The sequence below is a fragment of the Lepus europaeus genome, chromosome 1 (assembly GCF_033115175.1).
Source record: "Lepus europaeus isolate LE1 chromosome 1, mLepTim1.pri, whole genome shotgun sequence".
Lineage (NCBI taxonomy): Eukaryota > Metazoa > Chordata > Mammalia > Lagomorpha > Leporidae > Lepus > Lepus europaeus.
The window spans coordinates 124,747,040-124,773,722 of NC_084827.1; the positions used below are offsets into that span (position 1 = coordinate 124,747,040).

The 26,683-nt window shown below is 37.6% G+C and overlaps 1 protein-coding gene across 1 annotated transcript in view; it reads right to left on the reverse strand.

Moving 5' to 3' along the window:
* The window catches only part of CERKL (ceramide kinase like), a 176,092-nt gene that overhangs the window by 4,763 nt on the left and 144,646 nt on the right, over positions 1-26,683 (reverse strand). The window contains exons 5-10 of the mRNA XM_062188693.1: positions 18,727-18,869; positions 10,710-10,784; positions 9,019-9,196; positions 8,881-8,940; positions 8,063-8,206; positions 4,581-4,677 (exon numbers count right to left, since the gene is read on the reverse strand). Coding sequence (XP_062044677.1) covers positions 4,581-4,677; positions 8,063-8,206; positions 8,881-8,940; positions 9,019-9,196; positions 10,710-10,784; positions 18,727-18,869 — 697 coding nt within the window. The remainder of the gene's footprint in view (positions 1-4,580; positions 4,678-8,062; positions 8,207-8,880; positions 8,941-9,018; positions 9,197-10,709; positions 10,785-18,726; positions 18,870-26,683) is intronic.

Genomic DNA, 26,683 nt, shown 5'->3' on the forward strand with positions numbered 1-26,683 from the left:
GAAGGGCTTTAAAGAGATGATTAAGTTAAAATGAGACATTTCCAGTATGACTCTATGAATGATGTCAATATAAGAAGGTGGAATTTGGATACATGGAAGGACATCAGGGATGTGTGCACACAGAAGAGAATCCGTATGAAGACACAGCAGCCATGTGCAATCCAGAGAGTGCTTCAGGACAAACCAAAATGGCACAGAAAAACTAACCCAGAAATAAAGCAGATGTGTTTTTAAAGTCTACTTATATTTTCTGTGTATCTACTCTTTAAAAGTGCATCAAATTAACTTTGAAAGCAGTAACCGCAGGAATCAATCCATTTATTTTTATCTATTTTTACTATGCTACACATTTTAGAATTCCTTTGCAAATAATTACTGAGCAACAGCATAGACTTTAAGCTTTGAATTATCTAAATCAGAGTTAAGTCTAATGAAACTCATACAAACACAAAGGCACCAGTTGTTTGCATCTAAAGCAAAATATCACTGTAGACTACATGGGAGAAATAAGTTATAATACGTCTTGTGTAACGTACTGTTGCTGTAAAAACACTTTCCTACAGACATAGACTTATTTTTCATTGCACTTTGTTAGTATTTCTCTTGGTTTTTGAGGGGCAGAGGGAGACAAACAGACATCTCCCATCTGCTTGTTCTCTCTAAATCCCCACAATGGCTGGTACTGGACCAGGTCAAAGCCTGGAGCCCAGAACTCAACTCAGGCCTCCCATGTGGGTGGCAGGGAATCAAATATTTAATATCTCATCTGCTGCATCTCAGTCTACATTAGCCAAAAGCTGAAATCAGGAATAGAGCTAGGACTTCAACCCAAGCACTTTAATGTGGGATATGGGCATTCTAACCAGCAGTTTATTTGCTCATCAAAATGCCTGCCACTCTATTTTAAAGGTTAGCATTACTTTCAAAATCAAAAGATAGTGAATTTTGCTAGAGAAAAAACAGTGAAATCTAGAAAAATTTCCTTAGAAATTTACGCTGTAGGCAATTCCACAGGAGATCTTTTGTAATCAATTTGTACAATAAATGCCTCTTTGAAATATATACACAGCTTCACAGGCATACATTCCTCAGTTGATACTCCTTTAACTTCATTAATGTAGCCTTATTTGAGAATTTAATACTCATTTATGTTCTTATATATTTAACGGAAAAGAATTAGGAAAGCTGCATACCAAGAAAATGAAACTGATTATCCCTGGGAACATGGAATTTTGAGTATTTTATACTGTTTCTATTTTCTGACTTTAAAAATGAGCATGCATCCCTGTTGTTTTAAGAAAAATCATGAAGTTGGGTTTATTGTCAAAAAATTTTGCAACATATGCAAAGGCATATATTCCTTTGGAAAAAAATTGATAAATCTTTTTTTTTTTTTTGACAGGCAGAGTGACAGTGAGAGAGAGAGACAGAGAGAAAGGTCTTCCTTTTTGCCGTTGGTTCACCCTCCAATGGCCGCCGCGGTAGCGCGCTGCGGCCGGCGCACCGCGCTGTTCCGATGGCAGGAGCCAGGTGCTTCTCCTGGTCTCCCATGGGGTGCAGGACCCAAGGACTTGGGCCATCCTCCACTGCACTCCCTAGCCACAGCAGAGAGCTGGCCTGGAAGAGGGGCAACCGGGACAGGATCGGTGCCCAAACCAGGACTAGAACCCGGTGTGCCGGCGCCGCAAGGCGGAGGATTAGCCTGTTGAGCCACGGCGCCGGCCAAAAATTGATAAATCTTCTATCACCAAACCACACATACTATACATAAAGTCAGTACCTAGGCTCATAATCTACATGGTTTCTCTACTTTGTCTTCTTTGAGAGTTACATTTAAGGAAAGTGGAACTTTGTCTACTTTTTAGGATTTAATTTCTTCAATATTCCAGTTGATTGCTAGAATGCTATTCAAAATGTGTAGTAAGCAGAAAAAGAATTCAAACTTCATGTAGATTGCCTAAGAAAGTTTGAAATTGCAACAAGATGGAGCAATCTGGAAAACATCATGCTGAGTGAATTAAGCCAGTCCCAAAGAGAAAAATATCATTTGTTTTCCCTGATCGGTGACAACTGAGCGCCAAAGGGGAAACCTGTTGAAGTGAAATGGACACTATAAGCAACAATGAACTGATCAGCTCCTGTCCTGACTTTAGATGTACAATGTAATACTTTATCCTTTTTAGTATTTGTTGTTGTTGTTGTTGTTCTAGTACTATTGGTTGAACTCAGTAATTAACACACAGTTATTCTTAGGAGTTTAAATTTTAACTGAAAAGTGATCCCTGTTAAATCTAAGAGTGGAAAAAGAGAGGGAGGAGATGAACAATTTGGAACATGCTCAATCGGACTGGCCGCAAATGGTGGAGTTAGAAATGTGCCAGGGGATTCCAACACAATCCCATCAAGATGGCATGTACCAATGCCATCGCACTAGTCCAAGTGATCAATTTCAGCCCACAATTGATAGCTCTGATAGGTCTAAGAGTCAAAGAGATCACACAAACAAGACAAGTATCTGCTAATACTAACTGATAGAATCAAAAAGGGAGAGAAAGATCCAACATGGGAAGTGGGATACACAGCAGACTCATAGAATGGCAGATGTCCTAAACAACACTCTGGCCTCAGAATCAGCCCTCAAGGCATTCGGATCTGGCGGAAGAGCCCATGAGAGTATAGCAGGCATGGAAAGCCAAGATATCATGGAAAAAAAAAAAAAAAGACCTAAATGAAAGATCTCTGCGAGTGAGATCCCAGTGGAAAGAATGGGGCCAAAGAATGAGGTACCCTTCTCTGAAGGGAGGAGAGAACTTCCACTTTGACTATAACCCTATCGGAATAAGATCAAAGTCAGCGAACTCTAAAGGCTTCCATAGCCCTGGCAACTCATGACTAGAGCCTAGGGAGATTACTGACGCCATGAACAGGAGTGTCAAATTGTTAAATCAGCAACAGGAGTCACTGTGTACTTACACCCCATGTGGGATCTGTCCCTAATGTGTCGTCTAAAGCCAAGTGATGCTATAACTAGTACTGAAACAGTATTTTTATACTTTGCGTTTCTGTGTGGGCACAAACTGATGAGGTCTTTACTAATTACATACTGAAGTGATCTTCTGTATATAAAGAGAATTGGAAATGAAAAAAAACAACCTGGTATTAAAATGGAAATGGCATAGAAAATTAATTAATTTGAAAAAAAATTATGTAGGATCTCTGTCTTTAATGTGCTGTACATTGCTATTTAATGCTATAATTAGTAATCCAATGTAGTTTTTTCACTTTATGTTGCTATATGGGCAAAATGTTGAAATCTTTACCTAATATATACTAAACTGATCTTCTGTATACAAAGAGAATTGAAAATGAATCTTTACATGAATGGAAGGGGAAAGGGAGCGGGAAGGGGGAGGGTTGAGGGCAGGAGGGAAGTTATGGGAGGGGGGAAGCCATGGTAACCCATAAGCTATACTTTGGAAATTTATATTCATTAAATAAAAGTTTAATAAAAAAAAAGAAAGTTTGAAATTACAATGAGGCAGAAATGGGACCTTGCAATGAAAGGCTAAGATATGTGAACACGACTCAATTGTGAGTCCATGGCTAGATTTACTTTCCTCCTCTTCCCACCTGTTTTCTTCCAGCTACATCCAATGTAAATGTGTGACACTGGAGGTCTTACAGCCACACCTATCCACTGTAAACCTCACATTGTCAAGAAATTCACATATTTCCAGGGTTTGTTTCCTAATAACTGGGTTAAAATCTGCCTAAAAAAGACAGCATTTAATAAATATTTTCTCTTTAAAGAAAAGCAGAATTGTATCTCCATACATTCTAGTTTTGAATCAAATAACTAATTTCTGCATGAAAGTGGTCTTCCTTTGCCATTGGTTCACCCTCCAATGGCCGCTGTGGCCGGCGCAACGCGCTGATCCAAAGCCAGGAGCCAGGTGCTTCTCCTGGTCTCCCATGTGGGTGTAGGGCCCAAGCACTTGGGCCATCTTCCGCTGCACTCCCAGGCCACAGCAGAGAGCTGGCCTGGAAGAGGGGCAACCAGGACAGAATCTGGTGCCCCGACCAGAACTAGAACCTGATGTGCCAGCGCCGCAGGTGGAGGAATTAGCCTACTGAGCCGCGGCACCGGCCAAAAGTGGTGTATTTTTAAATACACATTTGCAAATATTTCAATCAATAAACATAGGCAGATCTATAATCAAATGTCAGGAAAATCTAAAGGTCATAACTTTATAGAACATGCTACAAAATCAAGGTGGCTGCAACCTCGGCTTTCACTACTGTTCATCTGAAGAGCCACTTGAATGTTTAATTTTATCTTTAATTTTCTTCACATTTTTATGTAACACTGCATTCTCTATTTTCTCTTCACATAATAAAACTAGTAGCATTTATGTCCAAAAATGCCAATCTAAAGACTACTGTTGGAAGCTTTTCAAAATGTGGATGAAACACATTTTTAAAAAGGATAATGATTTAAGAAAAAAAATGATGCCAACCATTGCAGCATCTCTTAAGAATTAATAGCTTCACAATTAATTAACAAAAAGAATTTACTTTACCTGATTTTGTACACCGGCATATGTTTTCAAATGTTTTATAAATTCTGGCCGAGAAGTGTTTCGTGCAATTATAAGAGCCATACTTCCATTGTTTAGTCTAAAATTAAACATTTGATTTTGATGTTAAGAAGTTTATTAAAAGAATACATCGGAAAGCAGTTCATGTCATTCCTTATAACAAATGTACTGTTTACTCGAAGTATTGGGCAAGATAGGTAAATCTATACCTCATTAAATTTACCTAAAAAATTTAAACCATGTCTTGCTGTATTATTTCTTAAAGGATACAGCCTTTCACATCAGTTTTACTATATCAATGGCTTCCTTCTCGGAAGCTCTCATGTTAGAGCTTTAAAAAAATGAACCATTATGCATCCTACTCACACATCAAATCATAATTTAAAATCCAATGTAATTACTTAAGGCTACTAATTGTGAAGATATATTTTTTTAAGGATCATGAAACAGTTAATATGTACAAATGGTATAACAAAAGCCCGACATTTTCTCAATTCTGAAGTATGATTTAAGTATTTATTTACAAGCAAGAGGTCTAAAGTGACATCAGAAATGAAATAAATCAAAATGGCTTTGGTTGGATGAAAATGGAATGAGCAAATGCTGCCACACATATTTAGTTAAATGACTGAGCATTTTAATCTTGCATAACTGTTTCATCCAATATAAGAGAATAAAAATTCAGAGGTGTGATTTAGTGCCAAAACAGCCATTCACAAATGCATCTAGCTTTAGAAGGCAGTTTGCAGAGATGCATGTAAATGATTTCTAGCTTGATTTCAGTACACACATGAAGTTATTCAAAGAATAACAATGATATTAAAAAGAGTTATTTAAATCTTGTGCAAGATAAAGTTAGAGCGATAAGGGAACTTAGAGATTATCTTGTCATTCACTCATTTCATGTGGTAGGAAAGGACAGCCCCAAGTTTAAGCAATTTTCTCAAAGACGGAGAAAAACAAAATGATCACCAGCACCAGAGCTCTTAATTCCCAGGTCCCAGTATTCCACTCTTCAAGTTACATATTCCCAGTTAAAAGCAAACAACACCAAAAGTACATAATTCTATAAATATTAAAAACTACAATCCCATTAAGGTGGCATGTACCAATGCCATCTCACTAGTCCAAGTGATCAATTTCAGTTCACAATTGATCACACTGATAGGTCTAAGAGTCAAAGGGATCACACAAACAAGACTAGTGTCTGCTAATACTAACTGACAGAATCAAAAAGGGAGAGAACGATCCATCATGGGAAGTGGGATACACAGCAGACTCATAGAATGGCAGATGTCCTAAATAGCACTCTGGCCTCAGAATCAGCCCTTAAGGCATTCGGATATGGCTCAAGAGCCCATGAGAGTATTTTAGGCATGGAAAGCCAAGACACTCTGGCAAAAAAGAAGAAGAAGAAGAAGAAGAAAAGAAGAAGAAGAAGACGACGACCTAAATGAAAGATCTCTGCAAGTGAGATCCCAGTGGAAAGAACGGGGCCATCAAAGAAGGAGGTACCTTTCTCTGAAGGGAGGAGAGAACTTCCACTTTAACTATGACCCTGTCGGAATAAGATTGAAGTCAGCAAACTCAAAAGGCTTCCATAGCCTTGGCAACTCATGAATAGAGCCTAGGGAGATTACTGATGCCATAAACAAGAGTGTCAAATTGTTAAGTCAACAACAGGAGTCACTGTGTACTTACTTCTCATGTGGGATCTGTCCTTAATGTGTTGTCCAATGTGAAGTAATGCTATAACTAGTACTCAAACAGTATTTTACACTTTGTGTTTCTGTGTGGGTGCAAACTGATGAAATCTTTACTTAATATATACTAATTCGATCTCTGTATATAAAGATAATTGAAAATGAATCTTGATGTGAATGGAATGGAAGAGGGAGCGGGAGATGGGGAGGGTGCGTGTGGGAGGGAAATAATTGGGGGGGGGGAGCCATTGTAATCCATAAACTGTACTTTGGAAATTTACTAAATAAAAAAAAAACTTACCTAGCATGCTTTTTAATATTTACTAGTAATGGAAACACTCCAAGTGCCTGGCACTGTTCTAATCACTTCATATATATAATACATTTAATCTTAGAGTACTTGTAAGAACATTAAACTCCTATCAGTGATTTGCATGGAAGTTATTTTGAAATTAGTTCTTATTTTGGTGTGTATGGGGGGCTGTGTGTGTGTGAAGGGTGGAGCTCAAAGCAGAATGTCCTGTTCAGTGTTCTTGAATCATTCAGAAACTATGTCTCTGAAAATCTGATCGACTGAGACAGGTTTACAGACCTTTGCAAAAACCTCGTAGTTGGATTAGAACCCACAGAAGAAAGGGACATCCTTCACTGAAAACTTCATCAATAATGAGTAAATGGGCAGGGTCAGCAGTGAAATTCTAGAGAAGCTGAACATTTACAGAGTGGCTTTGAGGGAAGTATGGATTAATTGCTCCCAGAAAAACAGGAGTGCCTCCCGTAAAGATCCTTGAGCAAGTGGGGTTAGATGAACATTGACCCAGGTCATAGCTCTTCAGTCAGCTGCCACAGCTCCTTAGTCAGCGAGGCAAGCTACATTAGGGAAGCACACGGGTGTCTGGTTTCTGAGGGCATTGGGAGGAAACAGCCAGACTCAATTCCAAATCACACAAGCATCCAAATAGTCTTCCAAGTGTCAGTACATATGTAATTAATGAGTTTTACTTTCCTTTGAATACAAAAATTTTAAGTTTCTCCTTTTTTCCCCTGACTCTGGATATATTTCCCTGTTTGTTACTTTTATATCATTTGCCAAGAAGGAAATTTAAAATCCATCCTTTTATCTAGGTATTACACATTTGTGTTAAATACTCTGCAGAGAAGCAGATGCCAATCATTAAAATGTTCTAAACTGGTCATAATACACAGTCATAATTTTGTTCTGCTTCTAGAGAAAATCTTGCTTACTATATTTCAGATCTGGGAGAGAAATATTTTCAGATCCACAATGATCATGTGTCTAAAAAGAATGTTCAAGAGAAGAAATGTCCGTACCATATGGATAAAAAGATATATAAAAGGTATCAATTTTTTCAGTTGAAAATGTGGGCAGTAGAAATGTTTTGTTTATAGGTATCAAATATATATACACATACTTTCCATGCTATACATATTCATAGGTATTTTGATCTTTTCCTCAACAACTGGTAAATAAACAAATACAGCAAGCAAAAATGGGATAACATAACAAGATTACCTCAATAAAATATTGGAAATATTATGTAGCTACACAAAAACTGGAAATTTCACTGGTTCTCTGATCATTTTTCACAATTGTACAATTGTTCTCAGCCTACCAGGATGACAAATCCCTAGACAGACTGCTTCTTACTGAGTTTCTGGCTGGCCAATTGTTAATTGGGAGTTATAAAAGAAAAAAGTTCATTTAAAGATAAGGATCAATGATTCATTAAAAACACTAACCTGGTATTAGGTGCCAAGCCTCTGGGTGCCACTGAACATAGACAGGGAATTGCCATAATGCTGACATTCAAGAACTGATCCTGGATCGTTTGCCATTGTTCATTATAGTCTGAAGGTAATGAAAGTGATGAAAGTGATTGGTTCCTTTCCCTCCCCACAGCTAAAATCAGCAGAGCATGGCTCAGTTCAAGGAGATGCTTTCCAACTCACCACAATCCGGAGATCCCTGTATGCTCCTAAAATAAAACAAAGTAACAAAACAGAGTAGCACCTTTCAGTAGGAAAAAAAAAAAAAAAAAAAGACAATCTAGCATCACATATGCTAAATATTTTCTTTGATTAAATAAGTAAAAACAAATGAACAGTTTTGCTACTCTTAACATTATAATGCATTGCTTCATTTAAAGGTAGCATAGTATTTTAAGATGGTGCAAACATTTTTAAAGAGAATACAACCTTTCTTCAGTGTGGCTGTGATTAATATCTACATTTCACACTTGACTCAAATTTTATGAGGACCAAAACTCTGGGTGTTTTGCTTTTTTTTTTTTTTTTCTCCACCCAAACTGCCTAGCATCATAATAGGCACACAAATAGCCAATGAATTAGCAGACGGATGGATGGATGAGTGCGTTGTTGTTTCTGAAGGCAGAAGCCAAACTGCATGCTTCCCAGAACCCATAGAAGTTCACGATCCTATACTCTTTATTAGTACACAGATGATAGAAAACAAAAATAATCAGATAAATAGTTTATGCAAAAGTGTTTTCTGTTTTAAGATAAAATATTGGTATCTTGATTACGTTGTTTTTACCTACCTTTCTTGCATATCCCAAGAGCTGTTAAATGGCAAAAATGATATTTCACAGTCCTCTGGCCTGAAATAGTAATGAAATTTGTTATTGCTAGTCATTGACCTTAGGATATAAAATTTTTGTTTTAAGAAAAATATTTACTTGAGTTTTGCCAGTGCCTTAATTACAGCAAAATCTCTCCGTTGGCTGGGGGACATCCATCGATACTTTTCCGCCAGGGCCAAAGTTCTTCCACCAAAGCCAAACATGGCTGAGAACCCAAAGCGAACAAGTTTGCCCATGGTACTAAAGGTGCAGACATCAACTTGTTGAAGGTGTCCTTGAACATTATGTTGAATATTAGTGAAACAATGAGAACAGTAGGGCTAGTTGTCAAAACTACAGACATCGGAGAGGCTATTTACTTACTTACAGGAGAATATCTCAAGTTATTGTATACCATTATGAATATCCTCACTTTCTCTTCATCTCTCTACCTACAATGATTGCAACTTTCATTTGTAATTTTTTCAAACATTAAGTGAAGAAACATGAAACAGTGAACCTTGCACCTTACTTACTGTTATTTGTTATAAAACATAATTAAGGGAGTGAAGTTGAAGTCAATGTGCAAAGTTAACTTAGATTCAACAGTAGTTTTGGGGACTGATGCTGTGGCACAGTGGATCAAAGCCAGAGCCTGCAGTGCTGGCATCTTCCATCTTCTGGTTCACTTTCCAAATGGCTGCAATGGCTGGAGCTGCACTGATCTGAAGCCAGGGGCCAGGAGCCTCTTCCAGGTCTCCCATGCGGGTTTGGGGCCCAAGGACTTGGACCACCCTCTACTGATTTTACAGGCCATAGCAGAGTACTGGATCGGAAGTGGAGCAGCTGGGACTTGAATTGGTGCCCATATGGAATGCTGGCACTGCAGGCAGCAGCTTCACCCAGTACACCACAGTGCTGAGCCTCTGCTCCGCTTCTGATTCAACTATCTGCTAATCCGCTTGGGAAAGCAACAGAAGATGGCCCAAGTCCTTGGGCCCCTTCACCCATGTGAGAGACCTGGAGAAAGCTCCTGGCTTTGGCCTGGCCTGGACCAGCCCACACCACTGCAGGCATTTTAGGAGTGAACCAGGAGATAGAAGCCCCCCACCTACTTTCTCTTTGGCTCTACCTCTCCTTCTCTGTAACTCAAGTAAAAATAAATCTTTTTTAAAAACTCAATATTTTTAGTTATACTTACCTGAGCTTATATGCTAACAGCTGGATAATAAAATGCCTATGGGTGTGCACTCAAACAAATGAGTAACATACCTATTTATTTCCTTTTAGTAACAAGTCTAATTCTAGGGCCTTGATATATAAAAAGCAGTATTGAATATACTTAAATACTAAGCATGGCTTTTCTTGACCTGGTTATAAAATTGTTATTTAGAACATTTTTTTTTTCAGATTACTCATTTGAAAGGTAGTGAGACAGCCATCAAGACATCTCTCATCCAAGGGCTCACTCTCTAAACACACACAGTAACCAGGGTGTGCATCAGCAAGAAGCTGTAATGGAGACTAGGGTCAGGACGAGAATGAATGCACTCTGATCAGGCCACAGCCATCCCAATTGATGGCCTAACACTTGAGCCACACAATGTTTTTCCCTAGCAAGATTATATTAATACTTCAGTTACTGAACTTTACAAAACAAGTGTTTTGAAAAGGTAGGCAGTTCAAGTAATGCTGCCTTGCCTGGTTGGTGTTTTATCAGATCTTTCTCTGCTTTGAGAGACAAAGAAGTCACTTTTTCTTAGACAAGTGAATTTCTTAAACATGGATTTCTTTGGGAGGATTCTTACCCATTATAATGTGCAAAGTTGCAGTTACCACGTGAGGGAGTCCATGAAGAGAATGTGCCAATACATTCGTTGATCCTGCCAAAGGCATTTTAAAACATGCATCATCAGCACAGAATATATTTTTAACTTAACATTTGTGCCTTAGATAGATATCATTGTGTAACATCCAGATGCAGGAGTAGTGAAGGTTTATAAAATTAGAGAAGTTGATGAAAACATTAGTGGACTTTAAATGTAAATTTACAAGACAAATACATCTCAAATGTTTGCAGGATTATTTGTTGAATCTCTAAATGGCTTAAAAATTATAAAATTGTTGGTAGTACTTTCTTACAGTTTTTTTTATTATGAATGTGTATTTTGCAGTGCCCAAATGCAAGCTATATCAAAATGTACTCCATCCACCTTGAATGATTTGGCTTCTACACCAAATAAGGATCAACAACAGAAGGATGGCTCTGGACAGCTGAGACAAATGTGCAATAAGAGAAAACCCAAATAACAACTAGGAAAAATATAAAACCCTGTGAAATCCAAATGACATGCTCTAAATGCATTTAATAAATCTTAGTGATAAGCTCTCAACCACATGGGAGCCTTCTCCATAATCTGACAGAAAAAGGGTCTCCCAGATGAAGAAATTATTTAATTCCATGTTATTTTCCATGGCATGAAAAATTTGTATCTGAGACATTATTTCTGATTGTTACAATCATTATGATAGTTTAAATCCCTCATGGACTTTTCCCCACCAGCCTACAATGAGGAAAAAAAAAAAACAACTACCAAAAAACATTTATGTGTCACCAAAATCTTGGGATAAAGTTCTGAATAAGAAAATAGCCAGCTCCACTCATTTCTTAGAAGTTAAAAAATGGTTTAAAATTACTAAATGACAGTAAGTCAAACTCTTGTTTTTCTTTATTAAAGGATACAGGAAACAAGTCCAGTAATAGCCAAGAACTACAAATCATGGATGTGGTGTGTACTAATTAAGGCAAAAGTGAGGCCTCAGGATTTTATTTTTTAGAAGCATTTCTGAGTGGTTCCACATAATCACTTCAATCTGTGTCACTTTCGATTGACAGGCACTTAGGTTGCTCAGTTAGAGATGTTGAGATAGCTCAGCCATCATCATCTATGATGTCATTAGGGTAATTATTAGGTACATAGATAAACATTGCTTAATAATTAATAAGTATATTTTAATGAATATGTAAGCAGAATCAACCCAGATATCTGATAACAACTATGCAAAGAAAAGCTCACCTTTACCAATTGGTAAACTGGTTCCAACTGGTTCACCAAAAAGCAAGTTATATTCTGACCTTTGTTATTCAGAATATTGACCAGGATATTGGAAATCCCAGCCAGAGCAATTAGGCAAGAGAAAGAAATAAAAGGTATTCAAATTGGAAACAAAGGAGATAAATTGTCTCTATAAACAGATAACATGATCTTACACAGGAAACCCTAAAGACATCATTAGCATATTAACACAAGTAAACAATCTCAAAAGCTATAAAATATAAAAATCAGTAGCATTCCATAGATTTACAATAAACTATTCAGAAAAAAGTTATGAAAACAATCTCATCTATAACAGGCACCAAAAAAAAAAACAAAAAAAAACTAAGGAATAAATTTAACCAAGATGGAAAAAGAACTGTATGCTGAAGATGATAAAATATTGATGGAAGAAATTAAGATGACACAAATAAATAGAACAATATGACATGCTCATGGATTACAAGAATAAATAAATTGTCCTGATTATACAAAACAGTCTATAGATTCAATGTAATCCTTATTAATATTTCAATGGCTTTTTTCACAAGAACAAAAAAAGTCTAATAGAACGACAAAAACCCAAAATAGTCAAAGCAATCTTGAGCAAAGAGCATCAGTACCTGACTACAAATATATACTACAAAGCCATAGCAACTAAAGCAGCAGGGTATGGACACAAAAACAGACACAAAGCCAAAGTAACAGAATAGAATGCAGAAATAATCTCAAGTATTTATAATTAACTCTTTTCCTACAAAAGTACTAAGAAAGCACAGCGAGAAAAAGACAACATCTTCAATGAATGCTATTGGGTGAAGTGGATATCCACATATACAAGAATGAAAGTAGACATCTCCTTTACATCATATACAAAAATCAATTCAAAATGGGTTAAAAACAAACATAAAACCTGACACTGTAGAATTCCTAAAAGAAAATATAGGGAGAAATGCCCTTGTCATTAATCTGGGCCAAAGTTTTCTTTTTTTGAGATTTATTTATTAATTTGAAAGGTTTGAAAAAGAGGGGGAGGGGAGAGGGAGGGGGAGTAGGTGAAAGAAAGGGAGGAGGAGGGAGAGGGAACAGGAGCAGAGTGGGAACAGGAGCTAGAGCAGGAGAATGAATTTTCAATTTGCTGGTTCATTCCCCAAATGGCTACAACAGCTGTAGTTGGGACAAGCCAAAGTCAAAGCCAAAGCTAAGAACCTAGAACTCCATCAAGGTCTCTCACACTCCAAGGGTGGTAGGAGCCCAAACACTTGGGCCATCTTCTGCTGCTTTCCCAGGCACATTAACAAGAAAGTGGATAGGAAGTGGAGCAGCCATATGGGGATGCTGGCATCTCAGGCAGTGGCTTTACCTGCTGTGCCATAATACAGGTCCACAACAATTTTCTGAATATAAATTCAAAACCTTAGGCAACAAGAGCAAAAATAAACAAAGTCACATTGAACTAATAGGTTGCACAGCAAAGAAAACAATGAAGAAACCTACAGAATTGGAAGAAATACTTGCATAAACAGAGTTAAAAAGAATACACAAAATATATACAGAACTCACCAGTAAGAATAAAGAGTAATTGGTTAAAAATGGGTAAATAGGGTGCCAGGGTTGTAGCACAGTGGATTGAACCTCTTCATTCAATGCTGGCATTGTATATCAGAGTGCTGGTTGGAGCCCTGGCTGCTCCACTACCAATTTATCTCCCTGCTAATGCACCTGGGGAAGCAGGAGATGATGTCCCAAGTACTTGGGCCCCCACTATCCACATGGGAGATCCTCAAAGTAGTTCTGGGCTCCTGGTTGCAGTCTGGCCCACCTGGCTATTGCGACCATTTGGGAGTGACCCACAGGATGGAAGTGCTCGCTCGCTTACACCCTCATTCTTTCAAACAGATATTACCTTTCAAATACATAATTTTTTAATAATATGGATAAGATACTTGAATAAGCATTTGTTCAAAAAAAACACACAAATGACCAACAGGCATATAAGAAATTGCTCAGCAACACCAGAGAAATGCAAATAAAATCACAATGAGGTATCACTTCATACCTGTTAGAATAGCCATTATAAAAAAGGCAAAAGGTACATGTTGGCAAGGATGTGGATAAAAGAACACTCCTGTACACTATTGGTGGAATGTAAATTGGTACACACATTTTAGAAAATTAAAACTTATGATCCAGGAATATATTGAGTTTCTGTCCAAAAGATATTAAATCAACATGTCAAGAGATATCTGTAGTCCCACATTCATTGCAGAATTATTTGCAATAGCCTAGATATGGAATTAATTATCTACCGATGGATGAATGGATTTTAAAAATACTGTAAATATACACAACAGAATACTACTCAGCATTTAAGAAGGAAGAAATCCTTCTACTTGCAATATCATAGGTGAACCTGGAGGACATTTTACACAGAGAAATAAGCAGAGACACAATTCCCATGTGATCTCACTCATATGTGAAGTCTAACCAAGTCAAACTCAGTAGGAGAGAGGAAAATGGTGGATACTGGAGGCTAAGGACTAGGGAGATGTTGGTCAAAGGATATAAACTTCAGTTAGGAAGGGTAAGGTACTACCATTAATAACAATGTATTGTATGCTTGAAAATTGTTAAGAGAATACATTTTCAGTGTTCTCATCCAAAAAAAATAACTGATAAGCATGTAAGATAATGCATATTTTCACTAGCTCAGTTTAACCATACCACTATGTGAAACTTTCAGAACATGTTGTGCATGTTAAATATATACAATTTTATTTGCCAAGAATAAATAAGGGACATTAAAATAGTAATAAGGGAGATGTTTAACCTAATGGATAAGATACCTGTGTCTCACATTGGAGCACCCAGGTTTCATACCTGGCTGCTCACTTGAGTTTCCTAGAAATGCAAACCATGGGAAGCAAGAGTGATGCTGCAAGTAATTGGGTTCTTGCCACACATGTGGGAGACCTGGATTGAGTGCCTCCGACATTCAGCCTTTCAGCCTGAGCCAGTCCTGTCTGTCGTGGGCATTTTTGGAGAGTGAAGCAATAGATGGGAGATTTCTATCATAAGCAATCAAAAATATTTTAATATTTAAAACAGAAATAATTTAGAAAGAAGTTCACTCTTTTTAAATTAAAAGTGCCATTCTAGACATACTGAATGAGAATCTACAGCATATAAAATTCCCTGCTGATCTGTATGCACAGTGTGAGGGAGACACTCATCTGTAATATATGGTCTGTGTATCAGCATCAGCTGTATTACCTGGGTGCTTGTTTAAAATGCAGATTCCAGGACTCTACCTCCAACCCATGGAATAATAATCTATGTAGAGGAGGTGCCTGTGTTTACCAAGTTCTCAAGCTAATTCACATGCACCTGAGGATTTGAGAACAAGTAATCTGGAAACCTGTTACTCCATGGATCTGTACCCAGGCCTTTTCAATCATCTTTTGACCCTCTGAAGCCTGCTGTTTAGTCATCTAATTGCTAATTCACCTGAAATGTGTGGCAGAAAAAGAGAAAACAAATCAATCTATTTTGCTTCCCAATCAGATTTATGCTAAAGGTTTTGGAGGAGGTCACATAATTAGAGAGATATTTAAGATTATCGATGGATCACAGTACCCCATGAAATACATTTCCTCCATTACCATGCTTAATTAAGAGTAGACCATCAAAGCATTCCTCTAGAAAGGCTATTAAAAACATAACATAATGTTGTCATGTGCAATCGAGAATAGCACATATCATGACTCAAGAAAATAAAGACCATTTATTTGCCACGAGTTTGAAGCATGCTGAATCTGCCCAAATACAAATCCTTTCTCAATGCAGCAGTGGCTATTCGCATGTTCGCTCAGGCTTTCCAGCTTTGCCTGTGTTCTACAGAACTTGGCAGTTATAACAGGCACGCTTAGAAGTCAGAAATTATTTTAGTCACCTTTTTATGAAGGCATTCATTAGCCATTAAACATGTTTTCATACACTCAGAAGAGCAGAGTGCATGAGAAAGTACACAAAATTGTAAAATTATAGATTGGCATATACTTTTGTTGGGATAATCTGAAAAGTGGGTCCTGTTTTGTTTCAGGAAATTGTAGTCTATTTGAAAAGATGTCTTCACGCCAAAAGAACACCCTGCTCACTGACCTAACAATGGTGTGATTTGAATGTTTCACAAAAGCTGTACATGCTCAACCTCAAATAAACATGTTATTTAGCCTGAAAAGTTATTTTCCTTAATAATACCAGCAACTATGCCCACCACCGCTCCCCAGGCCCTGATAAAAAGTGCTGAAAACCAAACATAGGGACAGAAGTGGCAGTACATGGAAAACATAATTGACAGGATACCAGGCAGAAACCAGGAAGACCAAAAAAAAAAAAAAAAATTGTCCTTGGAAGTGCAAGCACTTCTGCAGAACAATTAACTTAATTAACCAGACACCATGAATATTCATAAGGCTGTTAATGTCTCCCACATCCAAACAGATAAATGTGATGTAATGACTTCCTAGTCAAGCATATCTAAAATTCTCATGAAAACGGCACCTACCCTTTGGTTCTTTGCCTGAAATATCATAGAAATTAACAGTCCCTCGGCTATATTTTATTCTCATCAAATTAATTGGAAAGCATGGATTTATTTATGTGAACTCTATAGGAATATATGGTTCACAGCCATTGGTATGTGGATTGAGTCTTGTTTTACAACAACTGGATTGCTTTTTTTATTTTTATGCCCTCTCAGGCTTTCCACCCTCCCCACCCCACTTTTAGTCGAAATCTCTATAGTTCCTTAGCACCAGTCCCCATAGCAACAAACACCATTCCTAATGGCCAGCAGTTCAAACACAGGCTTCCCCACATCTGATCCCTTTGACTCTGACCATAATTCAGCAGTTTAGTCGGTTGGCTCAGTGGAGTAATCTACTAAACACTCTCCCCCTGGAGTGTTTCTCTCCAGGAAGCAAATGGCTTCAAAGGCACAAGGTCTCCTCATGTTCAGTTAAGAGACTTCCTGCCCACCCATTTTTCCCCTTTCTTGATGCAAAGTCTTGACTAGGCACAGAATCCTCATGTTAAATACATCCCACTGTGACAGCCCCCTCCTAGCAAATGCCATGAGTAAGATGAAATACCTGTATACTGACCACAGTTTCGACAGCATATTGTATCTCACCTGGAAAAAACATTAAAGTGGCAAATACCCACTGGATACATAGCATGCTTTCAAAAGAATAAGAAATATACAGTTATCATAGCTGTAAAACTCAGTGCTGTTGCTTTATAAAACACAGCTACGTTTTACCAAGACAAGTGTGGACACCAGTTTTTGTAGCTCACTCTCCACTTGCTGTCCAATGTGTCCTCCAGGGACATCTATCTTTACACTTTTGGTGCACAGCAGTGAATGAAAGACCTCAGGATTTTAAGTGCTAATGAAGAGAAACACTGACCTAAGCACACCCATTTTGCATGGAAGAAAATATAGGAAAGATTCCATCATAATAGTCACAACTAAGAAAATGACACCAAAAATGCTTTTTAAATTTTTAAATGCCACGGAAAGATGGCCCTAAAATGCATCGCCCTTTCAGTGGAGTTGTTTTGCTACCTTCTACTTAGCACCCAATATAGATTTTTCTATATATACCCTATAATAATCAGGATACATCCTACTAACTCTGCTTCTACATTTTTTAATTTATAAAAGCCTTTATGTTCTAAAGAGGCTTTTGGATATCTTTTGTTGTTTGTCAATTTAACACCATTAATACATCAAAATCCAAAGTAAATAAACGTTATCAAATAGAAATGCTGTTTTTACAATGATATGCACTATTTCCTGCTTTCATAAGGAAAACAATCTTTCTGCTCCCATTTTGGTATTAATGCATAGCACTTTTAAGTGAAAAAAATCAAAATCAATTTTGATCCATAGCTATAGTATGTAGGAGCCTCCAGGGTTAGGCTTATTTTGATACCATTATTGCCCATCAAATGGCCTGAGCTCTATTCAGCTTGAACACTCCTGGGTTAACTAATTCTCACGTTTTCTGGACAAATCTTATCTGTTTTAAGCCTTCATTCAAGAGTTATTTGCTGTTTAGAAGTTTTATTTATTTATTTATTTTTTTAACATTCATTCACTTAATAAACCTTATGGCAAACTCTGTCACATTCTATTTTAGCTCCTGGAGACAGAGAGGTGAATAGGAAGATATCGAGTCTGGTTCTTAAGGAGCTCTCCTGCCAGCCCCCTGAACCTCTTTTCAGCCAGAATTAATTCTTGCAGTGTTTCCAAGATTATTTCTTTAAATTATGTGAATGGCCACATTTTACCTCAAATGAAATCGTCATAAGCTTGATTGGAGTCAAGTGTGTACCCAGTAGACCATTTTATGTGGAGATAGAACAGTAGTTGCATTTACTGATGCTTTAGCTATCTAGTAAGCCCTTTGTATAAATTATCTAATTTCTTACTACAGTAATTCTGAATGAAGTGAATATTATGTTATCTCTGTTCTATATATTAGAAAAATACAGTTCAAAAAAATTAAATGACTTGTTTGAAGTCTCATATACTTTCATGGGGATATTGAAGTCAAGCCTGGATCTTTCAAACTCGATGTTTGCAAGTTTAACTCTATGTCATACTGTGTAGGAAAAGGGGAAGAGGAGGAGGTCAATCGAAATTCTGAAGCCAGTCCCTTGCCTGCTGGTATCAAGCCAAGTGGAAGCTGTGCTCTGACAGGGCTCAGGATTCCATCTGTTTCCATTCCAGCATTCTTCTGGGCTCTAAGAAGCAAAGCATGGGCTACTTCACTTGCAGATCCATCTCCACCAACACAAACAACACTGAAAAACAACAAATTGAGAAAAATAATGCAAAATTTCAAAATAATTTATAATGATTAGTTAAATCCAGAATTTAAAGTATTTTATGAACTAGATATGATCTACTGAAAAATTATTCATATATACCTTCCAACACTTTAGTATATATCAATGAATAAGTACACACAAGCATGGCACAGGTAAAATTTACAAATGAAATACCCAGGTAATTATCTCTCATAGACCACATTTGTTCAAGTGAGTTAAGAGGTAATAAAACGTTATAATATGTGAATTCACATCTGACCTTTCTGTTAACATCAACATCCAAAAGCATACCATTCTCATTTTGTTTAGATTAATACTTCATGTCTACAATTCATTTAGTATGAATGAATGCCATAAAATTCTGCTAATTCTTAGTAAAACACTAAAAATATAGCAATAAAAATCATGTAAAATATGAAGCGTTAATTGAAGGCTAATTATCATCAGTATAGAAATGTAATAATTGCAAAGCTGACCTGGTTTTTTTCTCCCTGACATCACTGCTATATGGCACTTCTAAACTTACTGTATGCTACTCTGTGATGCTAGACAGTAATATTACTTCTTTCTAAAGACTTATTTTTCTTTATTTCAAAGAAAATTTCAATGAGGGTGAAAGAGAGCAAGAAAGAGCGTGCATCCACCCACTGGTTCACTCCCCAAATGGCCACAATGATCAGGGCTGCATCAAACCAAAGCCAGGAGCCAGGAGCATCTTCTAGATTTCTCACATGGGTGCTGCTTTCCCAGGCACATCAACAGGAGCTGGTTCAGAAGTGAAGCAGCTGGGTCTTGAATAGGTGCCCATGTGAGATGCTGGTGTCATGGGTGGCAGCTTCACCCACTACACAATACCACCCCCCTGTTACTATTTTCTAAGACCTTAGGTAAGAAGACTATGTGGGATAGAGTACTTGCACATAAATACTATATCTACATTTCACCAACAAAGATGTATGTAGACTGAAAGGGAAAGGATGGAAACAGATATACCATGCCAACAAAAACCAAAAAAGAGTTGGTATAGCCATCTTATTATCAGACAAAATAGACTAATACAAAAATTGGTAAGGCCGGCGCCGTGGCTCAACAGGCTATTCCTCCGTCTAGCGGTGCCGGCACACCAGGTTCTAGTCCCGGTTGGGGCACTGGATTCTGTCCCGGTTGCCTCTCTTCCAGGCCAGCTCTCTGCTATGGCCCGGGAGTGCAGTGGAAGATGGCCCAAGTGCTTGGGCCCTGCACCCCATGGGAGACCAGGAGAAGCACCTGGCTCCTGCCTTCAGATCAGCGCGGTGCACTGGCAGCAGCATGGTGGCCATTGGAGGGTGAACTAACGGCAAAAAGGAAGACCTTTCTCTCTGTCTCTCTCTCTCACTGTCCACTCTGCCTGTCAAAAAAAAAAAAATTGTTAAGAGACAAACAAAGGTACTATGCAATGATTAAAGGAACAATTCAATAGGAAGATGTAACTATTAGTAAAGTATATGCACCTGGGGCACCTGGCTATTTAAAACAAATGTTAAGGGATTTAAAGGGAGACTTAGACTCCAATACAATACAATACTAATGGGGGACTTCAATACTCCACTTTCAGCAATGAACAGATCAACCATACAGAAAATCAGCAAGCAACTTCAGATTTAGTCAAAATGGACCTAACAGATATCTATACAACTTTTCATCCTACAGTGGCAGAACACATATTCTTCTCAGCGGTACATGGGAATTTCTCTAGGACTGATCACATAGTAGGCCATAAAGCAAGTCTCAGCAGATTAATAAAAAAATCAAAATCATACCATGCATCTTCTCATAACACAATGGAATGAAGCTGGAAATCAGCAACTCAGAAATCCCTAGAACATATGCAAACACATGGAGACTGAACAACACACTCCTGAATGAACAGTGGGTCAAAGAAGAAAAGAGAAATCAAAAAATTTCTGGAAACTAATGAATATGACAACACAACATATCAAAAACTTATGGGATACAGTAGTAAGAGTAAAGTTTATATCAATACATGCCTATATCAAGAAATTATAAAGGCACCAAATAAATGAGCTATCAATGCATCTCAAGGATATAGAAAAACAATATCAAAACAAAAAACTAGGAGGAAAGAAATAATTAGAGAAGAAATCAAAATTGAATTAAAAATACAAAGGATCAGCAATACAAAGAGGTGGATTTTAGAAAAAACAAACAAAATTGACACACCATTGGCCCAACTCACCAAAAAAATGAGAGAGAAGACTCAAATCAATAAAATTTGAGATGAAAAAGAAAATATAATAACAGACACTAGAGAAATAAAAAGAATCACCGGAAATTAATACTAAGAGCTGTATGCCAACAAACTGGGAAGCCTAGAATAAATGGGGAGATTCCTGGACACACACAAATTACCTAAACTGATTCAGTCATGAAGACATAGAAAATCTAAACAAAACCATAACCAAGACAGAAATTGAGTCAGTGATAAAGGCCCTCCCAACAAAGAAAAGCCCAGGATCAGGTGGCTTCAAGGTGAATTCTATCAGACATTTAAAGAAGAACTAACCCCAATTCTTCTCAAGTTCTTAAAAAACAACTGAAAGAGAGAGATTCTTCCCAAATTCTTTCGATGAAGCCAGCATCACCTTAATTCCTACATGAGAAAAAGATGCAACAGAGAAAGAATTATGGATCAATTTTCCTGATGAACATAGATGCAAAAATCCTCAACCAACTTGGCCAAATTCTGGCCAATCAAATCCAAAAATATACCAGAAAGATCAACCATCCAGACCAAGTGGGATTTATCCCTGGTATGCAGGGATGGTTCAACATTTGCAAATCAATCAATGTGATACATCACATTAACAAACTGCTGAAAAAAAAACAAACATATGATTCTCTCAATAGATGCAGAGGAAGCATTCAATAAAATACAACATCCTTCCATGATGAAAACTTTAAGTAAATTGGGTATAGAAGGAACATTCCTCAATACAATCAAGACAATTTATAACAAGCCCATGGCCAACATCATATTGAATGGGGGAAAGTTGGAAGCATTCCCACTGAGATCCATTACCAGACAGGGATGCCCACTCTCAACATTGCTATTCAGTATAGCCCTGGAAGTTTTAGCCAGAGCCATTGGGCATGAAAAAAAGAAATCAAAGGGATACAAATTGGGAAGGAGAAAGTCAAACTATGCCTATTTGCAGATGACATGATTCTATATATAGGGGATCCAAACAACTCCACTGAGAGACTATTGGAACTCATAGAAGAGTTTGGAAAGTAGCAGGATATAAAACCAATACATAAAAATCAATAGCCTTTGTATAAACAGACAATGCCACAGAATCAATAACATTGAAATATCCACAATACACAAAGCAATTTACAGATTCAATGCAATACCAACCAAAGTATCAAACATATTCTCAGCTCTAGAAAAAATTGATGTTGAAATTTATATGGAGGCACAGGAGACCCCAAGTATCTAAAGCAATTTTATACAATAAAAACAAGGTCGGAGGCATCACAATACCAGATTTCAAGATATACTACAAGGAAGTTATGATCAAAACAGCTTGTTACTGGTACAAAAATAGATGGATAGACTAATTGAATAGAACAGAATCACCAGGGAGCTAAAACCAATTCCTGGAGCAAGGATAGTCTATTCAACAAATGGTGCTGGGAAAACTGGATTTCCACATGCAGAAGTATGAAACAAGACCCCTACCTTACACCTTACACAAAAATCCACTCAACATGGATTAAATACCTAAATCTATGACTTGACCATCAAGTTATTAGAGAACATTGGGAAAACCATGAAAGACATTGGCACAAGCAGTCAAAGCCAAAATTAACAAATGGGATAACTTTAAATTGAGAAGTTTCTATACTACAAAAGAAACAGAAAAGTGAAGAGGCAACCAACAGAATGAGTGAAATTATTTGCAAACTATGCAACTGATAAAAGATTAATAACCAGATCTACAAAGAGATCAAGAAATTCCACAATAACAAAACAAACAACCCACTTAAGAGATGGGTCAAGGACTTAGACATTTTTCAAAAGAGGAAATCGAAATGGCCAGCAAATACATGAAAAAATGCTCAGGATCACTAGCCATCAGAGAAATGCAAATCAAAACTGCAATGAGGTTTTACCTCACCCCAGTTAGAATGGCTTTTATACAGAAATCAACAAACAACACATGCTTGCAAGGACATGGGGGGAAAAGGTACACTAATCCACAGTTGGTGGGAATGCAAACTCAGCCCAACTTCCAAAGTGACCACTGCAGCTGAGGGGATGGTCAAGTAGGGTCAGCAACATTGCAGGCAGAACTGTAAATTTCTTGTTAGAGATGCCACCTGCCTTTACCTGGCCAGCTCTCCTCCCAGGCCAGCCAAGTAATGAAAGTCAACAGAGTGCCTTCCCCTAGGAGGTTCACACCTCCCTTAGGATATACCCCATGTGAAGAGATAGATAGGTCTGGGCCTCTGAATTTACAAGGCCTAAAGCCCAACAGATTATTATCAAGCCCCTTCTATCAGGTTCTATTTGCCTCTCAATCAGAAAACTTCATTGTAGCTTAGACAGCACCTTTCTTAGCTCCTCTAATAATGACTCTGTCCTTTGTTCTAGGCCCTGTCTAGTGCACTTGGGCCTCATTCCTTTGTAATCATAACCTCTACTCTACCACCAATGGCTCTACTCCCAACATGTGTGTACTGATGGTCCTCTTCCCCACTTAATGCTGTATAATTGTTCAAACCTGGTAAATGCCACTCTTAGGATCATTGGTTACTATCCTCACTCTGTCTTTTATGACCTTGTCTAAATATGATCAGAGTCGGCAAACTTGGAAGGCTTCCATAGCCTTGGCAACTCATGACGACAGCCTAGGATGGTTACTGGCGGCATAAACTAGAGTGTCAATTTGTTGGGTCAACAACAGGAGCCACTGTGCACTTGCTCCTCATGTGGGATCTCTGTCATTAATGTGCTGTACATTGTGATTTAATGCTATAACTAGTACTCAAACGGTATGTTTCACTTTGTGTTTCTATGTGGGTGCAAACTGTTGAAATCTTTATACTAAATTGATCTTCTGTATATAAAGAGAATTGAAAATGAATCTTGATGCAAATGGAAGGGGAGAGGGAGCGGGAGAGGGGAGGGTTGCGGGTGGGAGGGAAGTTGTGGGGGGGGGAAGCCATTGTAATCCATAAGCTGTGCACTGGAAATTTATATTCATTAAATAAAAGTTAAAAAAAAAAGAATATAAAAAAAAAAACCACTATGGAAGACAGTTTGGAGATATCTTAGAAATATAGCCCTACCATATGACCCAACCATCCTACTCCTTGGAATTTACCCAAGGGAAATGAAATCAGCAAATAAAAGAGTTATCTGCACCTCCATGTTTATTGCAGCTCAATTCACAATAGCTAACACATGAAATCAACCTAAATGCCTGTCAATGGAAGACTGGATAAAGAACTTATGGCATATGTACTCTAAAATACTATACAGTGGTATAAAAAAAAGCAAAATCCAGATTTTTGCAACAAAATGGATTAATCTGGAAAACATCATACTTAATGAAATAAGCCAGTCCCAAAAGGACAAATACCATATGTTCTCTCTAATCTGTGACAACTAATAGAGCACCTAAAAGGATATCTGTAGACGTGAAATGAACACTTTGAGAAGCAATGACTTGAACAGCTCATCTTGACTGTCAAGAAACATTTTTTAAAAAATTTCTTTTATACTTAATACCATTGGTTGAACTCTTTACTTAACATAGAATTAATCACTGGTATATAAATTCAATTGAAAATAGATCCTAGTAAAAAATAAGAGTGGAAACAAGAGAGGAAGGAGTTGTACAGTTCGGCACACATTCTCAGGGACTCACCCCTGGGAATAAAGCTAAAAACTTGTCATGGGACTCCAAATCCCATTAAGTTGGGTGGTACTAATGTCATCTTACATGTTAATGTGATCATATTAAGTGTATAATTGATCATATAGATAGGATTAAGTGTCAAATGGATGACATAAATAAGACCAAGTTTCTGGTAATAACGATAGATAGAATCAGAAAGGAGACAATGTTCCAACATGAGAAGCAGTGCACACAACAGACTCATAGAATGACAAACACCCTAAATAGCACTCTGACCTCAGAATCATCCCTTAAGGCATTCAGGTCTGGCTGAAATGCCCATGAGAGCATTTCAGGCTTGGAAAGCCAAGACACTATGGCAAAAGATATTCTACATGAAGGATCTCTGTGAGACGCCAGTGGAAAGAAGGCACCATCAAAGAAGGATGCATTTCTTTTCTGAAGGGAGGAGAGAACTTCCACTTTGCTTATGGCCCTGTCTAAATACTGATGGAGTTTGTGGACTCAAAAGGCTCCCATAGATTTGGCAACTCATGACAAGAGCCTCAGGTGATAACTGACATCATAAATCAGAGTATCAATTATTTAATCAACAGGAGTCACTGTGCACTTACTCCCCATGTAGGACTTCTGTCCTTAGTGAGTTGTACTATGAGAATTAATGGTAAAACTTGTTTTCAAACCATACTTTATACTTTGTGTGTCTGTGTGGGTGTAAATTGTTGAAATCTTTACTTAGTATAGAGTTGGTCTTCTGTATATAAAGATAATTTAAAATGAATCTTAATGAAGAATGGCATGGGAGAGGGAGCAGGAGATGGGATGGGAGTTAGGGTGGGAGGGCAGGTATGGGGGAAGAACCACTATATTCCTAAAGCTGTACCTATGAAATTTGTATTCATTAAATAAGAGCTTTCTTTAAAAAAAAAGTACTATGTAAAATCTGAGAATTTTTTCATTTGTATTTAGAACATATAAAATAATCCTTATTATGGAATGCACCAGTTTATCCAAAAGAAGGGGGATTGCAGTACTGAAAGCAAGTGTCACAACTCAAGGTTTACACAGGCCCAGCAGCGATAGAAGGGTCTTGCTCAGTTTAAAGGTGAGGAGCTTCTCAGCCATGACCTCCTCACATCCTGTGAAGAAGCCAGCTAAAACAGGTCTGATTTTTTATAACAAAAAAGTTTGAGGTGAGGCCCATAATTTGTAAATATTAGAGACATTGCATTTGATACATTTAAAATCCAATATTCCAAACAAAATGGCCATAATCAGCAGGGTTAATGGTTCCCTAAATATATGAAGCTCGAGAAGATGGTGACTAGAGGCTGAAATTATGTTTCCTTCAATTCCTTCTAATTTCCTTCCAATTTCTAGTCCCCTCACCTAGATGATGTTAGAACCCAGGACTCCAAATAGCTAGGGCAATCCAGGACCCTTCCAGCTAGAAGAGATGCAGGACAAGACCCACGTCACTTTTGATTAGGGGCAATAGGAACTGATCCCAGAGGTTCACAATATGCTGACTGGGTCAAGGAAAAGTGTACCTGCCAAGGACAAACTAGTGCATGATTATCTTCTTTTGCATGATTAACTTTTCTGTTAAATTTTCAGAATTCTGTACAGTAGCTGTTAGCCCTATCTTTACAAATGGGGAAGCCAAGCCTTGATTTGAACCTTACTTGAAACTCTGATTTCCAAACCTTCTATAAACTTAAGTATAACTCCCCATCTATGCCTGCCATGCTGCCGGGTGTCATTTAAAGGACAACATAAAGTCATCCACAACAACATCCAAGTTAGCAAGAAAACTTGGCGTTTATGTATATAGAATGGCAACTCTCCACTCCTGAAATC